General features: G+C 48.8%; 1 protein-coding gene across 1 annotated transcript; it reads right to left on the reverse strand.

Moving 5' to 3' along the window:
* Positions 1-8,371: 8,371 nt before the first annotated feature.
* Positions 8,372-14,186, reverse strand: UPK1A (uroplakin 1A). Its single transcript, XM_045532311.1, has 7 exons — positions 14,102-14,186; positions 13,087-13,287; positions 11,426-11,500; positions 11,193-11,300; positions 10,066-10,245; positions 8,603-8,686; positions 8,372-8,524 (listed from the first exon to the last, which is right to left on the reverse strand). Exons 1-7 carry the CDS (start codon positions 14,180-14,182, stop codon positions 8,480-8,482), a joined length of 774 nt encoding a protein of 257 aa, XP_045388267.1. The 5' UTR covers positions 14,183-14,186; the 3' UTR covers positions 8,372-8,479.
* Positions 14,187-18,800: the final 4,614 nt, after the last annotated feature.

Consider the following 18,800-nt stretch of genomic DNA (forward strand, 5'->3'; position numbering starts at 1 on the left):
GCTTTTGATTGATCAGAGGGCAGAGGGGACGGGAGCCCAGCCGAACAGTTCAGGCGGCGATTAGAATTCTGTCCTCCATCCTGGCGGCTTGCTGAGTAGCTGCAGGTGGGAAGAGAGCACCATGAAAGAACCTGGGACAGCAGCCCGAGCTGTAAGTGGCGGCCGAGACAACCTGAGGCGAGCCCCCGGCCTGACAGGAAGCAAAACCCTCAAAAAGGAGGAAAGACTGGAGCTGTATTAGAGAAGTAAGAGCAGCTCACGCTCATCAAGCCTTTTCTGCGCACCGCACTCTGTGCATCTCTCAATGAATCCTTCTAAATAACCCGTGAGGAAGACAATTACTATGCCAGGTAAGCTTCTGAGGGCCCGAGAGGTGAAGTCATTTATCTCAGGTCACACAATGAGTACAGGCATTGCTGGGACTCGAACCCTGGTCTAATGAGAGTCCAATATGTGAGCTACTGAGGGGTTTTGGTGTTGTGTTTTGTTTTTCTTTTGACTTGAATCTGATCCTGAAGGCTTTGGCACTCAGTGCATACTTTCAATTCTTAAAACTTTGGGGGAAATGCATTGGCATGTAGAAAAAGATATTTATAAAAAATCAGTCTCGGCCCGGCGCGGTGGCTCACGCCTGTAATCCTAGCACTCTTGGAGGCCGAGGCGGGAGGATCGCTCGAGGTCAGGAGTTCGAGACCAGCCTGAGCAAGAGCGAGACCCCGTCTCTACTAAAAATACAAAGAAATTATCTGGCCAACTAAAAATATGTATAGAAAAAATTAGCCGGGCATGGTGGCGCATGCCTGTAGTCCCAGCTACTCGGGAGGCTGAGGCAGAAGGATCGTTTGAACCCAGGAGTTTGAGGTTGCTGTGAGCTAGGCTGACGCCACGGCACTCACTCTAGCCCGAGCAACAGAGAGAGACTCTGTCTCCAAAAAAAAAAAAATCAGTCTCATGATATCTTTGCCCCTTATTGGCTACTTACACTGAACCAGGCCAGTGTTGATTGCTTTACCTATATCATCTGGTGGAATCCTCGCAAACTCCATCAGATAATTTACTGTTACTATTCTCATTTTACAGATACACAAACTGAGGCTGAGAGAAAAAATTGATTTCCCTAAGGTCTCACCAGGAGTAATTGTTAGAGCTGGAATTTGACCTAGGCTTGTTGCAGTCTGATTCCAGAGCCTAAGCTTCTAAACATGGGTGTACACTGCCTCCCATCCTAACAGCTACAGTGTCGAGGTTGTGGACACATGGTCCTGGGGAGTCCTCACAGCCACTATAGGAAGAGGAATGATGACACCCATCCATTGGAACAGACAACCAAGCCTCACAGAGGTGAAGCGGCTCATCTCAGCTCACACAGTAGGTCCATGGCTGAGCAAGGAGTGAAATGATACATGACTTTCTGAATGCAAGCCTGAATTCTTAATCCACCTCACACTGCCTCTTTCCTATTTGAAATATGAAGAAACTGAGGTTCTGAGGAAAAATCAGAGCTGGAATTCAGAACCAGATCTATCTGACCCAAGAGATCACTCCCTGAATCACTTTGTTTCCAGGACGTACTTGTCTGGTAGATCCTGGGTTGGATCATTTAGAAGTCATCTCACCCAGCCAGCCTTGTTTACAATGAATTTATCTGGTCCCAACTTTTACTCCACAGATGATTGCAGGTATATTTCACAGCCTCAGAACCTTTGGGAGTGTCTCACTGAGAAATGTGCCATAAACTCATTTTGTTTTGGGCTTGATTGGTAATCACTTTCTTGAGGAAGGTCAGGAAAGTCTAATAGGGAGCAGCACTTGTATCTCATGATTATAAATCTCCAATATGTGTTAGTCACTGCATGTGTTATGTCTAGACTCATGCACCCATCCTCTGCAACTCTTAATGGTAACTTGGTTGGCATCAGGCAATGATGTGACCAATTTGATCTTTTATATGTTAACCTTGAATCCTGCAACCTTACTATAATCACTTAATATTTCTAGGAAGGTTTTTTGTCAATTTTTTAGGATTTTCTACAGAGACAATCATGTCATCTGTGAACAGATAGTCTTATTTTTTCCTTCCCAATATGTATAGCTTTTATTTCCTTTTCTTGTCTTATTGCTTTATCTAGGAATTCCAGTATGTTGTTGAGAAGGAGTAGCGAGATGGGACATCCTTGGCAATTTGATCTTAGGTGTTCTTTTATCTAAGAGGTAACTTAGGAGGAATTGGAACACTAGGGACCTTTTAATTATGTTTCCAACAGGACTGAAGTTGCACTCTGGAAAGACCATTTTCTTATCCTTTTACTTTTCTATTTTATTTCTTTCCATTTCAGTACCCAAGGATCTGAGAAACCATCTAAAAAGTATCTAGGGGAATCTTCATGTCTTTAATAGATCTTCTACTTCAGTTTTGAAACATGAATTTAGGTAAAGCATTGTCTTCTTAATCTATGATGTCTGAAAGTCTGAAAGAGGCACCTATTCATAGTACAGCTCTTTGGTCACTGGAGGAATAGCCCAAGGACTAGGTAACTCTTCTGTTTGAGGAGATCACAACAGAGGAACACTCTCAAGTGGAGGCACTTGATGACTTCCGATGGGGACTGTTGGCACCTTGTTATCATCCTTCATCCCCTGTTTGGTAAATTGTTTTTAAAATGGCGTCCATCATTCTCTTCCTTTTTTTTTTCTTTTTGTTTTTTTAATTTTTTTTCTCATTGTTGAGGGACAATAAAGGATTATTGTCAGTACAATACAATCTCGGGTAAGCAAGCCACACACTAACTCTGGGCTTAGCCATGTGACTTGCTTTGACCAATGTGTCAATGGCAAATGTGACAAAAGCAGAGACTAGAAAATTGCTTGTGCACTTTGGGACTTGTCCTCTCTTGCTGCCCTTGGGAATCCTGTGAGCACCAGCGTGTGATTAAGCCTACACTGGCCTGCTGTAGACACATGGCCCAGTCAGGGCCATCAATCCAGCCAGCGACGCCAACTGCCAGCCAGCCCCAGCTGCCAGACATGTGTGTGAGGCCACTCCTCAGCTTACTGCAGCTTCATGAGTCAGTCAGGTGAGACCAACAGAAGAACTGTCCAGCAGACGGTCCCACAGCATCAGGGGCTAAAAAAAATCATTATTTAAGCCACTGTATTTGGGGGTTGTTAACAAAAGCTAACTGGTATGCCCTGGACCAGAGTTGTTTTTAGGCAAGAAATATCACTTGCCTTGACTCTGGGTACAGATCTTGAAAACTGAAAAATTTCTTCAGTTTCCAGACTTGTTTTCTCAATTTTCTGAATGAATTTTTATGAAACAAACTTTAAAAACCAAGGATCTTCTTTCGATTATTTTTTTCCAGCAAGAGGGTGTGGCTCTTCAAAACGATCATTTTCTTGTCCCTTTACTTTCTCTGCTTTGCATTTTTCTGTTTCCATTTGTAGAGGATCTGAGAAAGCACTCAAGTCAGTGAGAAATGATGATTCTACTTCGTGTTTTCAATAGATCTGTCGGGTTAAGCGGCACATCCCTACCTAGGCCCAAGAAGGCACTGGAGGTCGCCCACTACCATGTGGAGAAGAATAACAGCCATCCGCTGCGGGTCACAGACCAGTAGGAGCTAGGACACATCACTGGAATCAGGAAGAGAAGCCCCAAAGTTCTGCAGTGTCCCTCCAGCGCCCCCTATTGGCAAGGCCTAACCTTGTGCCAGCTGACAAATGCTGATAGAGAGGCAGTAAATTGATAACTGGCATAGGTGGGTGATGGAGGCCTCTGCTATTAATAAAAATAACAGTGATGATAATGGATAGCGTTAAATTCTCAGTGCTTGCTGTGTCACTTATCACAGAATCGTCAGGAGGAAGCTTGAAGGGAGAGGGGTTAGTGGTCCTTTCTGCCCCCAGGGTCCATTTACCCTTTGCCAGGCTCAGAGTCTAAGCCTGCTTTGGGCAACCAACCCCTCCTCGCTCCCAGGCTGGGCCCTGTGCATGCAGCTGACTCCATCCCTGCTCCAAAGGCAAGTGGGTACCCCAGGAATGGTCAATCAGAAATTTTCTGCCCCACACACATGGTGATGGGATAGCACAGCATCTGATCAGGACAATGGAAACAACCTAGAGGGGGGTGCCCTGCCACTGCTGGAGGCTCACACATCCATCACGACGCAGATGGGGTGCTGAAGCTCCCTGCCTTTCCTGGCTAGGTTCTTGTTTTGCATTTTCTTTCTTCCTTCCTTCCTTCCTTCCTTCCTTCCTTCCTTCCTTCCTTCCTTCCTTCCTTCCTTCCTTCCTTCTTCCTTTCTTTCCTTTCTTTCTTTCTTTCCTTTCTTTCTTTCTTTCCTTTCCTTTCCTTTTCCTTCCTTCCTTCCTTCCTTCCTTCCTTCCTTCCTTCCTTCCTTCCTTCCTTCCTTCCTTCCTTCCTTTCTTTCTTTCCTTTTCTTTGACAGAGTCTCACTCTGTTGCCCAGGCTGGAGTGCTGTGGCATCAGCCTAGCTCACAGCAACCTCAGACTCCTGAACTCAAGCGATCCTTCTGCCCCAGCCTCCCGAGTAGCTGGGACTACAGGCATGTGCCACCATGCCCGGCTAATTTTTTCTATATATATTTTTAGTTGTCCAGATAATTTCTTTGTATTTTTAGTAGAGATGGGGTCTCGCTCTTGCTCAGGCTGGTCTCGAACTCCTGAGAGCAAACGATCCACCTGCCTCTTGTTTTGCATTTTGATTCTTTTTTTTTTTTTTCCTTAGCAGTTATAATCCTCTGACCTGTTTCTCTTACTGGTTTTATCTTTCTCCCCCTCCAGAAGGTAAGCTTTATAAATGGAGAGACTGAGGTCTGATTTGCTCCCCGCTGTTTCCTCAGAACCTAGAACAGTGCCTGATGCACGTTAGGCAAACAATAAATATTTGAATGAATGAATATATGAATGAGTTGAGGATATTCACAGTTTTACCATCTAGTACAGGGGCAGCTGCAACACGTTTCGGCAAAGCTTCCTGGGCCCCCAGTCCCCGGGGAACAAGGTGTCAGTGATACTGTCTGCATAAGGTAGGTTCTCACTGGATCTGAAGAGTTCAGTTTTTATAACATAGTCCTTGAGTACACAGGACTTACATCCCCATTCTGGGAGACCTTACGCAACAATGTAAGCCTTTTCAGGGGTGGAATCAGATGGGCCACAGGATGTGAGTTTTACATTTGAGTGAAAAAGCCAACTTGCCCCCATGGAAGGAGTGTAAGCAAAAGTGGATATAGTTGGAGGTGTGGACCCTGTTTGGCTACTGCATAACATTATAGTTCATTGTTTCTATTTCCATGATCTCAGAGCATGAGAGAGAGCTCAGTGGGGCAAGAGAGAGAGATGTGTTTGGGGAGGCAACAAGGGGCCAAGCCACGTGGCCCTCAGTGCTGACTGAGGAGCTGGACTTTGTGCTGAGAGTACTGGGGAGCCATAGAGGGTTAGAGGCAAAAGAGGGATGTGGTCATGTAGGGGTGTGGTAGGAACAGCCATCTAATGGCTGCCTTTCCCTCAGGACCCCTGACCTCTTTGCTCCCCTCTCACCCACAGAAATTGGCCTCTGAGTGAGGGGACAAGGGCAGACAAACTTGTCCTGCCAGTTGAGGCCTGCCTTGGTCAAACCACACTGCTGCCAGTCTGGCTGAGCCACACTCTGCAGGTATGTGGCCAGATGGAGCCAGAGATTGCAGACCTGGGACCAAGATGGAGCCGCCCTCCTGACCACCCAGAGGCCAGATCGACCTACGTCCCCCATATCTGGCAAGGCCTGGTCTGTCTTAATTGCTCAGATACAGTTTGAAAATGTATAGCAGAATAATTCTTTTCTCAGTGTACATTTCATGTCCAGCAGTGGCATTTTTATTAACATTTATTTCTTGATTTTTTTATTGGTGAACAAAGGCAATAATCATCATAGAATATTTGGAAATGCCAAAATACCCAAGGAATGAAATAAAAAATCCCCGAAAGTGTCTCCTCTTCTTTAATAACTACTGTCGACCTTTGGGAGACTTTTTTTAGAAAAATGCAAACATGCATGTATTTATATTTTTATCAGAAAAGGAATTATAGTTAGCATGCTACATTGTAATGTGTTTTTTTCACTTACAAGTTCCCAAGTACATTTCATGCCATAAAATATTCTTTTGCAATGTGGTTTTTAAGGCAAAAAGCTGATTTAATATGTATCAATCAATCATTAGTTTCTCAAACATTCTTTAAAGACCCTCAGCCAAAAACATCATATTAACTCTAATATATGCTGAGCCTGTGGGTTGGACATCTCTCACAGAAAGCACCAAGCATTTTCAAGTGTGACTTTACTTTTATAAATGCAAATATGTGATTTACTTTGGCAAATCAATTTCTGTACGTCAAGGATGGATAGAGCCCCAAACATTTGAAATTGAGATTTGCTAGAGACAATTGCAGCCCTAGCAAGCAGTTTATTTCTGCATTTTGTTCTGATTACGCTGGATTGAGAAAATCCATGATTCATAATAAAAAGGTCTCTTGTTTCCTGAGCTCTTGGAATGTGGCCCTATGCTGTGAGGTAGGGACTGTTACAACCCCCATTTTACAGAGGGGTACACTGAGGCTCAAAGAGTCTGGTGGTGAGAACCCAGCCCTGACTTTTGCCTCTCCCAGAGAATCCCAGTCACAGACTAAGTCACCATGAACTTGCTTGGGAAAACACCTGACTTTAAAAGCAGATTAGGATGGAATCCTCCTTTTTCTTGACATGTTTACAAGCCATTCAAATATGTGCCCAGGGATGGGGGGAAAGTTTCATTCTAGGGCTTGCTGAAGAGCCAGTTAGTCCGGTTAATCTGGAGGGGGCTCTTGTGTGATAAAATACGATGTGCATCACATCTATGTGGTGTTTTTAAAAATCTGACTGGAACAGTAAAACCGTATACTGTTCAGTATTTTAGAAATCCCTTTATTGGTTTTTGTTTTTGAAAAATAATAGATGATCTCCATAAAAATTGTTTCAAACGTTATAAAAATATGTGTGATAAAATATACATGGTGAAAATGTCCCCTCTCAGCCCTCCATCCCACTCCCCTCCTCAAAGGAGTCCTTCCTGGGAAATATGTGTGTATAATTTTTACAAAAATGAAATCACTTCAGCACGATGTACTGCACGTAGTTTTCAGTTGTTTCTGCTCTGTATTTCTTGGAATGTTTCCATGCTAAAGCATAGAGTCCTTGCTCATCATATTTTACTACTGTGTGGTATCCTAGAGCATGGACATAGCATGGCTAAAACGAAATGTGAATTCAGCATCTGCAGACCACCTGCAGACCTGTGGGAGAGATGAAGACCCAGAGAAATTTTATTTAATGGGGAAAGAAGCCAGGCACTTCTGGCAAGGCCCAGATGCTGATAATGGCCAGAGGATGAGGCTACTTCTGGAAGGACAAAAGAGGGATTCTTAAATTGTTTGCTGTCATGGACCCCTTAGAGAACTTTCTAGGAGGAGGATGTCTATCACCTGTACATCTCAACAGCCCTGTACCCTGATTTTCCTTTGATTAACAACCCCCCCACCCGACACCACTACTGGACACCTCCTTAGCAAGATTATCAATCCAGGTGCCCTCCCTTCCCCAACCCCAGGATGGGCCTAGAACCTAAACCAAGGCAGTGAGATTCAATTCCTCACCTTGGCTAAAGCTATTGAGATTGAGGCCCTTTCACACTGCTGTGTTGCTTAGCTATAAAGACGAAAGTCTGGTGTTGTCAGAGAAATCCTTTCTGAGGATGAAACACATCTCCTCAAAACCTAGATTGAACCCCTGGATCCAGACATGCCTGAAGCCAGCCCTACTGACTCAGTTACATGAGCCAAGAAATTCCATTTCATGCTTCAGTCAGTGCTGGTTGGGTTCTGCCTCTTCCATTGGAAGAGTTCTTGTTCGTTTGCCCTTGACCCAGAGGAAAACAAATTCATTCATTCAGTCAGTCAGCATTTATTGAATATCTGGTCTATGCTCGGCTCTGTGCTGGGCAATGATGGAGACAGTAAAGTGACCGTGACAGAACTTGTCTCTCCTCTTGTGGCAATCCAAGTCCACCAAAACTTAAACAATCACAAGCTATTCAGCAACAACGGCAGCACCTGCCATGAGGGAGGAGCTCAGGGAGCTACATGAGAGGCATCTGTGAATGGGTTGGTGGATCAGGGAAGGGTCCCCTGAGGACAGGACTTTTAAGTTGACACTGAAAGATGGGCCAGGAACCAGCCAAGTGAAACGAGGTGCAGAGCTAAGAATCCATGCACAAATATCCTCAGCTTTCAGGACACACTGGAGGCCCAGTAGGGCTCAGAAACCTGGAAAAAGATCTTGGGGGTGACAGGAGGGAAGCGGAGAGGTGAGGTGGCTATCCAGGCCCTGGCTGAGCAGGAGGCGGGGGAGGCTGAGCTGTGAACATGGCCTTCCCTTCTTGTTCCTCAGAGCGTGGTGTAGAAATACATGGCTAACAGCATCACTGGAAGCTGGGGGGACGCAGAGACATGAGGGGCGCTCCAGCCCCACACCCACACCCACCCGGCCCACGGGTCCCCACCGCTCACCGTCCACATCAGGATGGCAAACCCAAACCACGATATGCCCCATGTGTAGCTGTCGATGGCATGGCCGATGTGCTCAAAGCAGCCCTGGGCAGGGGGACAGCGGGGGTTTGAGAAGACGCCCAGGGAGGCTGGCAGCTGAAGGCGAGAGTCACTGTGCGCCCCCGGGAAAGTCACTTCCTTCCTGAACCTTGGTTTTCTCACCCGTGCAATGGGGGCCGTGGCAGTGCCTACCTTCCAGGGTGGTTTTGGGGAGCCAGGGAGGTGACGTGGAACCCAGGCCCCGCACAGGCAGGTGCTGCCCTGATGGTGGCTAGGACGGTCTGAGGGTGATTTTGTTTGGAGCCAGCTTTCTGCGCAGCCCATGAGTCCCAGGGGTTTGAAATACGCCTTTAGGATTAGTCCAGTTCTGACTCCTCCTCCTTTAGAGATGAGGTTGGACGGGGCAAAAGCCCCACCGCAGCGTGGGCTTCGCTAGACCCCCGCCCCAGCCTGGAAGCAGCGCAGAGCACAGGCGCAGGTGTGGCCCTGGAGGCAGGCAGGACCGCCTTGGGGCAGCCCTGCCGTTGGTTGTCTGCAGAGCCTCGGTATCATCCCCCGCTCTGAGCTTCAGTTTTCCCAGCCGAGAAGTGGCGGTCAGCACGGCACTGCCCTCTGAGAGCAGTCGCGGGGATCCCAGGAGGTGACGCTCGTAGCACTGTGCGCAGAGGCAGGGCTTGAGAAGTGGCGTCCTGGTCTCATCACGGTTACGGTTGACACGTGGGCTCCGCTCTCTGCTCTAACACTGGCTCTAGCACAAGCCAAGAGCCCCTGGAGGCACCACCGGGAGGCTCCTCTCCTTGGTCTGACTCCTTCCGGTTGCCCTCCCTGCCTCTGCGCTTGCCTTGCCGCAGCTAAAGCACCTCATTGGGGCCCGACCGCCTAAAATCAAATCCCACCTCCATCCCTTGCTAGCGAGTGACCTCTCAGTTTTATCATCTGCAAAATGGGGTCATTAAAATCTTTACCTCATACTAAGATTGTGCTGAGGATTAAATAAGATAAAAACGTGAAGCACTGAGAAGAATGCCTGGTATGAAGTAAAGGTGTGATAAACGTTGCTGTTATTGGCATTGTGCGACTGCTATTATTGTTGTCGCTCCTAGTCCCAGACAACCTGAGAAAAGTTGCAGGTGCCAGGTTGGATGGCACAGATCCCGCATGCATCCTGCGAACTTGCAGAGAGAGCTGGGAGAGACAGAGAGAGAGAGAAAGAGAGAGAGAGAGAGAGAGACAGAGAGAGAGACAGAGAGACAGAGAGAGAGACAGAGAGAAGAGAAAGCCAGAGTGGGGAGGAGGGGAGGGAAGGAGACGGACAGAAGGACAGTGGGAGGGAGAAGGAGGTATAAGAACCAGAGACAGAGTAAGAGGGGGCAGAGCCCAGAGAGAGATCAACAGACAGGCGCAGCAGGGGGAAGGGGACACACCTTGGTGAACAGGTAGTCCACGTGGCCCAGGCGGCAGCCCTCTTCGTTGAGGGGGATGAAGTTTCCTGTCCGGCGACAGCACAGTGGGGGCCAGGGGAACACCACCTCCGGAGTGGCCGCCCGGAAGGCCGATGTGAAGTTCACCCAGTCCATGGGGCCAGAGGTGCCGCAGCAGTGTTGCTGGAGAGAAAGGTGGGCGTCGGGCAGGCTTGGGCACAGCGAGGAGAAGCAGGGTTGGCCTTCGACACAGCTGGGCCCAACGTCCCCAAGTCCTGGGCCTCCAAGTGGGGGAGGGAGCGTGTCTGTGTGCGTGTGTGTGCAAGGATCAGACACTATTTGTCCGAGGACCAGAAGGTTGATGGGGGATCTGGATCAAACCCACACTCACGACAGCTATGCTGACAAAATGACAAAAAGGCAGATTTCTGGCTTTCCTTGGCCCTGGTGTGCGTTTAATTTGTGGCTCCCGAATGATGAAAACATAGACTCGGGCGTCCTTCAAACATGGGTTCAAATCCTGGCCAGCTACATGAGTAGGGCCAAGCTGGGACCTCAATTTCCCTTGACCCCTCAATTTCTTCCTCTTCTGATGCAATATTACGTTGGATTTAATTAAGAGTGTGGCTTCTGGAACCCGGGTTTGAATACTTCCTTTTCTGTGACCTACCAGCTGTGTGACCTCACGCGAGCCGTCCAATCTCTTGCCTTGGTTTTCTCATCGCTAAAAAGCTGATCTCCCTTGTGGGGTGATCATGAGCATTGAATAAGCTTTAAAAGTACTTTGAACAACGCTAAACAAAAGTCAGTGCTCAATAAGTGGTTGCTGTTACTATTGTCATTCTTCCTACAGAAGCAGTAGGTGTAACAGTTAAGAGCTCCGCTGGACTGGCAGGTTCCAGTCCCAGCCCTACCACTTAGCAATTGCATGGCCCCAGGCCAGAGACCTTCCCCCTCTGGGCCTGTTTACTCATCTGGAAAGCGGTGATGACTGCAGCCCTGCCCTCACAGGAGTCCCAGAGTGGATGTCTTTAAAGGACTCACTCATCAAACAGTGGGCCTACGGGAGCCCTACGTCCCTCCATGGAGAGAGCCCCAGGCCCTCCCCGCACCCCTCAGCTCTCACCCACCTCAGTCATGATGCGGTCCCAGAGGCGGGTGAGTTCCTGGCCCTGGTCGGTGTCTGCACTGTAGAAGGTCAGCATCTGCTTGGTGATCAGGGATGGGTTGGACACCATCTGCGTAGGGCCGGGAAGAGCAGGGTGAGCAGGGCTGGGGGGGAGGGAGGTCGGCCTCCAGCCCACCAGGACTCTCACCACTGCCCCCAGGCCAGCCCCTCCCCTGGCCTCTCTGCCCGCCTCACGTAGTCGCGGTGGGTGTAGGACGTGATGCAGGAGGCGCACTCAAAGATGTAGACGACAAGCATGAGCAGCAGGTACTGGGGGGAGAGGAGGGACAGCCTGTCAGGGCAAAGCCTGTGATGCCACCCCCCCCCAGAGAGGGATGGATCTGTGCCTAGAAATACGATGATTTTTAAAAATATAGGACAGTGTGAACACTGGCGTGTACATGGTGGGATACGGGTGTTCGCTGTACAAGTCTTCCAACTTCTCTGTATGTTTGCAATGGTTTATAATAAAATGTTAAGGGAAAATGAAATCAACAACAAAAAAAGATAAAGTATTTCCTGAAGTTAACTATTGCCTTAGAATCAACAAAACTAATGTCTACTATAAAAATTAAAAACAAAGACACCAGGGACATTTGAGCACAGATTGGGCATTGGAAGATAGGAAGGACCTAGGGTGAATTTTATGGGGTGTGCCAACAGCGTAGGGGGGAAAAAGCCCAATAGTTGGTGTTTAATGAAAATTCTTTGCCCGACTTCACCCCCGACCCTCGCCTGTAAAGCAGCAGGACCCCGGGCGCTGGTGTGCAGCTCCGCCGCTGAGAGAGGGGTGATGTTGCACAACCTGCTTCAAAACAACGTCCTGATCACTCCGAGAAGTGTGTGCTCAAGTATTTACAGGCAAATGACTTGGTGTCTAGAATGAGCTTCAAAATACCCCAAGAAGAAAAAATGTAGGCAGGTGACAGGTTCACTGGACTCAGAAAGCCCTTCCCTCCACTTTAGTGGATGTTTGAAATTTCCCATAAGAAAGTGAAAAAAAAAAATTCTACATCTTGGTTAATGACAAGCTAATAGAGGAGACAGGGCTCCATCTTACTCAGGGTAAAGCTAACGTCCCACAAGGCGCAACTTCCCTCTCCCCTCCTTCCCCTGGGAGAGGCTGCGGGCCTCTTTGAGCCTCAGTTTCCTCACCTGGTAAATAGATAAAAGCCCTGACTTCAGAGGGCTTCTGGGAGGACTGAGGGAACTCATTTTCTCTACTGCTTACTCTAGTGTCAGGCACGGAAGAGATCCCTGGGAAGCGTGGGTTGTTGGCGGTGGAGAGAGATTAAGAGCACAGGCTCAAGAGCTGAACTGCTTGGGTTTAAACCGGCTCTACCATTCACTTGCTGTGTGACCCCAGATAAATTACTTCACCTCTCTGAGCCTGTGTTTCAATCTCTGTCAAACAGGGTCATGATGATGATGATGATAGTATCTCATGGTTGGCTGTGAGAAATAAATGAACTGATCCATGTAAATCACTTAGAATAGCTCCTGGCATGTAGTGATCACTCATTAAATGGTAGCTGTGCTGTCATCATTTTTGTCATCATTGTCATTGGCAGAGCTCACGAGCACAGACTCTAGACCAACTAGCTGGGGTTCAAATCCCAGCCCCGCTACTCCAGTCGTCCTGCTGTGCAGAGCTTCCTCCCTTCCCTGTGCCCCCGTCTTTTTGCACAATGGGGATATCAGCAGGGCCTGATGATTGGGCTACAGGAAGACGAAATGAAATGACGCCCACGAGGCCCTGAGTGTGGTGCCACATGGAATCCACGACAGTTATTATGACTCTGTGACAATGATCTCCGTGGCCACCCGTCCCATACACCCTCCCCCTGGGGCCTCACCGTGAGGATCATGGACCGGCGGCGGCAGAGTGCTGCGCCCACGCCGAAGCTGGCCACCACGAAGAAGGAGAAGCCGCAGAAGATGGCGATCCAGGCGCCAGCGAAGACGTCGTCCTTGCCTGAGACGCCCATCAGCGGGTACACGCGGTACTGGTCGGCTGTCACCCACACCGTCTCGGCGAACAGGGCCAGGCCTGACAGCTGGACAGAGCAGCCGGGTGGGAAGGTCTGCTCAGGGCCAGCAGCCCTGGCCCCATTAGTCCCCGCGAGCAAGTTGCTTCCCCGTCTGAGCTTCCCCTGCCCTCTCAGTAAAGCGGCACAAGCGGTCAAGACCTCGCCCTCCACGAGCAGGGATGAGGCTGGGCAGAGGCCAGGAGGGAAAGGAGGGCCCAGCCAGACCACCCCCCCCACAGCCCAGCTGCTTCAAGGGTAAAAGGAGATGCCCCATGCAATGCCTGGAGCGCGTGACTGGCACAGAGGAGATGCCTGGTCTACCTGCCCGCCCTTGACGGTGCTGTTATGCCCTGAGGAGGGGGATTTATTTACGGTCACGGCCATAAAAATCACAAATGCATCGACCCAGCAATTCCACTGCCGGAAATCAGGCCATGTGCAGGAATCACATATTTACAAAACAAAACCCGACACTAATGGAAAGCCATTGTTGTTATTCATTATTATGGCCTCCTGTGTGCCTGGCCGGCACTTTATGTCCACAGTGAGGTTGACGACGATAGCATTTGTCAAGCACGTCTGAGCTGAGGGCTATGCATAGATTAATCCACATGGCATTTCACACCACGACGTCGCAATCTATAGATGAGGAAAATGAGGCTCAGAGAAGTCAAGTCGCTTGCTAAGATCACACAGCCGGGGAGAGGCAGAGCTGGGGTTTAAACCCGGGCTGCGCTGATTTGAGAGTCTGTGGCACTGGCCTGCTAGGGAGTTCTGGGCCCTCACCCCCGCCCCGCGCTGCGGACTGTCCCCCACACCCCGGCACTGCGGCACGTCTCACCAGAATGACGATGTTGCCCACGACCAGCAGCCCCACCACCACCGGAGAGCCCTTCTCTGCCTCTGCTGTTGCCGGAGCCATAGTCCTGCCTGGGACACGGCAGCAGGGATGAGGCCAGGCAGAGGCTGGGGCAGGGGAGGGGGGGAGGCAGGCCCCAGCTGGAACCCCCACCATCTCCACTCCACACCCCAGCTGCTGGGGGCTCCTCCGGCTCTCTGCTGGGCCCAGGCTGGTACCAGCGTGCCCACCACCCTGGTGGGGAGCCGTTTACAGGAGGGGAAAGCTGGGCTCAGACAGGCTAGTCACCAGCCAGAACGCAGCACTGGCCCTCCCTGAGCCTCGGACCCCCAGCCTCCCTGCTGCATCCTGACTCAGATAGTCCCCTCCTCACCTTCCCGCCCGAAGCCTCTCTGGCCAGCCCCACTCGCACTGGCTCCCTATATTTGCACGGCCCCTCCAAGGAAGGGGGCGGTGTCCAGAGGAGGGGACAAGAGGCCAAGCAGGTAGACCAGGATGGGACAGCAGCTTTTATGAGCTCCCTGCCACGAAGTGATTTATAGACCTGAAATTCCAGATTGTGCTAATATCTGGCCAAGTGGGCAGGGGGATGTGCCCACGGCATCTGGTTCCCAGGCTTCGATGGTGGTGGAGGGTGGGGTTGGGGCCGGGGTGAGTGCACCGTCTGATGTCTCTCTCCCTGGAACGTGGGTGGGCCTTCCTGGGAGCAGGAGCAAGACCCACCTGGACCCACATATGAGTCCTGTCTCAGCACTGCCTCTTCCGCGGTGTGTGAACTCGGGCAGGTGGCTCTACCTCTCCAAGGCTGGGAGCCCAGGGGAAGCCCGGGCAGGGACCTGGGCAGGCAGGCGAGGACAGGGCTGGGCCCAGACAGGACGCTGGGGAGGAGATGAGGGGACAGGTGCAGGGGATGCTCAGCAGTCTGATTACGTGGGTGGTGGGCTACGGGGAAAGGATGACACGTGAGACAGGGGTGCAAGGGGAGCTTGGGAGGTGAGTGTACCCCCAGGCGGGAGAGGAGGGTGCTAGAACATGGGAGGGGGCACACGGAGTGGGATTGGTTGAAGAAAAGTACCCCTCACACACGGAGAAAGCCATGGCTGGAAATTCCTTCAGGCTGCAGAATCACAGAAACCTAGGTTCAAATCCCAGTTCCGCCTCTTCTGCGTGACACAGCTTGGCTTGTGCGCTTGCTCATCTACAAAACCCGGTCTCTTTCCCCGGCGGCGGTGGGCGGTGGGACCTGAGCGAGGGCCTCGTCGATGGCGCCCCCTGGTGGCACGGGGCTGATTCTACAGGCGAAAATGGTGCCCCCAGAACTTCCCCACCCCAAGGGCGAGGTGTTTACAGCGTTTTCTCTCCGAGCGTGTGGCTTTCCCGCTGTATGCAAACTGGGCAAACAAATGGCACTTAAAATCCCATTGTCAAGACCCTGGCTTGGTAATAAGACACATGAAATATTTTGCAATTAAAATGGTTACTTTAGGCCGGGAGCGGTGGCTCTCGCCTCTAATCCTAGCCCTCTGGGAGGCCGAGGCGGGTGGATAGCTCGGGGTCAGGAGTTCGAGACCAGCAAGAGCGAGACCCCGTCTCTACTAAAAATAGAAAGAAATTATCTGGCCAACTAAAATATATATAGAAAAAAAAATTAGCCGGGCATGGTGGCGCATGCCTGTAGTCCCAGCTACTCGGGAGGCTGAGTCAGGAGGATGGCTTGAGCCCAGGAGTTTGAGGTTGCTGTGAGCTAGGCTGACGCCAGGGCACTCACTCTAGCCCTGGCAACAAAGCGAGACTCTGTCTCAAAAAAAAAAAAAAAAAAAAAAAAAAATGGTTACTTTGGTTTTAGTGAACTCACTTTAGATTTAAAATCATTTTTCTCTTTTGAGTTACATTTATATTAAGGACTAATAAGAAAATTTAAACAACGTACATGAACTAAGTACATTTTATAAGTGTTAGCTTCAATAATTTCGTGAAATAATAGGGACATGCCAATAATTGAAACATTGTTATTTTCAGTTGGTACCTGCTAGTATTTGCAAGTTATTGAAATATAAAATGTCCAATGAAAGCAAAAAAATCAACGTGGCATTAATATGCCACCAGTCATAAAAGGAATCCATTTTGTTCTGAAACATAAAAACATGTGCTTTGATGTTAAACTCTAATTTTCACTATTTCTTACTGTTACATAAGTCAGTCTTCAAAACAATAAATGTTGAAGTGCTAATTACTTCCTTAAAAAATTACAATGCAGTATTTCCTAATGCTGGACATATGCCCACCTTGTGCCCCAGCCATTTGTCCCTGGAATTCCCTCACTTCCATCTACCAAATGCTATGAATGAGATTCATGGTAGCCCCAAACTGGAAACCACCCAAATGCTCCTCAACAGTGGAGTGGATCAGTACATTATGGTACCTGCACATACTAGATAATATTCAGCAGTAAAAGAAAATGAACTATTGATATACACAACTGCAAGGATGGATCTCAAAAGCATTATGCAAATGGAAAAAAGCCACACTCAAAAGATTACAATTGTATGATTCTAGATATGACGTTCTAGAACAAGCAACACCAATCTGGGGTGATAACAGTCAGGGTAGTGGTTACCCGTGGGGGAATTGTGACTGCAGGGGACATACAGGGGACTTCTCTTTCTTGATTTGGATACTGGTTATGTGGGGTGCTCAGATTGTGAAAATTCATCAAGCCGTATCCTCATAATAAGTGTACTTTTCTGTGTGTGTGGTTTGCAAAATTGACAGCGCCTTCTAACGAGGGTAGATCCTTGCCTGAGAAAGCTATCCAGTTCTGGCTGGGCTCAGTGGCTCATGCCTGTGATCCTAGCACTCAGGGAGACTGAGGCAAGAGGATTGCTTGAGGGCAGGAGTTTGAGACCAGTCTGAGCAAGAGCAAAACCTGTCTCTACAAAAAATAGAAAACTTAGCTGTGTGTGGTGGTGCACACCTATAATCCCAGGTACTTGGGAGGTTGAGGCAGGAGGCTCAATTGAGCCTAGGAGTCTGAGGTTGCAGTGAGCTAACACGACACCACTGCACTCTAGCCCAGGAGACAGAACAAGACCCTGTCTCAAAACAAACAAACAAACAAACAAAAAACCAACTTATCCAGTTCTAATCCAGCCTTTCTGATGGTGCCATAGAGAAAGGCTCAGTTTGATGCTACTGTTTCCTTAACACCTCTCTCTCTCTCTCTCTTTTTTTTTTTTGGAGACAGAGTCTCACTCTGTTGCCTGGGCTAGAGTGCTGTGGCATCAGCCTAGCTCACAGCAACCTCAAACTCCTGGGCTCAAGCAATCCTCCTGCCTCAGCCTCCCGAGTAGCTGGGACTACAGGCATGAGCCACCATGCCTGGTTAATTTTTTCTATATATTTTTAGTTGTCCAGCTAATTTCTTTCTATTTTTAGTAGAGACAGGGTCTCACTCTTGCTCAGCCTGGCCTCAAACTCCTGGCCTCAAGCAATCCTCCTGCCTCGGCCTCCTAGAGTGCTAGGATTACAGGCATGAGCCACCGTGCCCTGCCCCTTAATACCTTTCTTGCCTTGCTTAGAGCAGGCCTCAGTGGGTCTCCGTGTCTAACTAGACTTTAATGACATATTTTCATTGTATTTATTTTTAAGACAAGTTGTTTTGTTTCCTATGTTCAGTGATCAAAGGAAAGTTTTCTTAAGTTTTTAAAATAAAAAATAGCTTAACTGTAGAAAAATACAGACAATATTGTAACAAACACCCACACACTCACCACCCAACTGTGTCAAATCTAAGTATTTTTTTCTATATTCACTGCAGATTGTTTTCTTTTTTTTTAAAGAAGCCTACTTTGCAGATGTGTTTGAAACCAGCTGATACCACCCCAGAGATAACTTTGCCACTAAATTCGGGATTCATCATCCTCCATGCCACCTGTCTTTTTAGATCTCAGGTGTCACGGGTTGGGTTAATCCCACACACTCGGTTTATGGCTCATTATGCCCCACAGACACCTCTTGTTTTAAATGTAATTGAATACCTTAAATACCCACATCCCACTATCTTTCAGTGCCCCCTACTGGCAAACATTCTAGTATGTTCATATATCTCTTACCTAGCTTTACTGAAGTATAATTGACAAACAAAAATTTTGTACATTTAAGGCATACAATGTGATGATTGGACATTTGATTGTGAAATGAGGACCACAATGAATTTATTGTGTGTGTTCTTATAAAATAAGTACCGGCCAGGAGTGGTGGCTCACGACTGTAATCTTAGCTCTCTGGGAGGCTGAGGCCGGAGAATCACTTGAGGTCAGGAGTTGAGGTCAGCCTGAGCAAGAGTGAGACCCCCATCTCTTTTTTTTTTTTTTTTGAGACAGAGTCTCGCTCTGTTGCCCGGCTAGAGTGAGTGCCATGGCGTCAGCCTAGCTCACAGCAACCTCAAACTCCTGGGCTTAAGCGATCCTCCTGCCTCAGCTTCCCCAGTAGCTGGAACTACAGGCATGCGCAACCATGCCCGGCTAATTTTTTCTATATATATTTTTAGTTGGCCAGATAATTTCTTTCTATTTTTAGTAGAGACGGGGTCTCGCTCTTGCTCAGGCTGGTCTCGAACTCCTGACCTCGAGCGATTCACCCGCCTCGGCCTCCCAGAGGGCTAGGATTACAGGCGTGAGCC

Source organism: Lemur catta, chromosome 19 (genome assembly GCF_020740605.2).
Source record: "Lemur catta isolate mLemCat1 chromosome 19, mLemCat1.pri, whole genome shotgun sequence".
In the NCBI taxonomy this organism is placed as follows: domain Eukaryota; kingdom Metazoa; phylum Chordata; class Mammalia; order Primates; family Lemuridae; genus Lemur; species Lemur catta.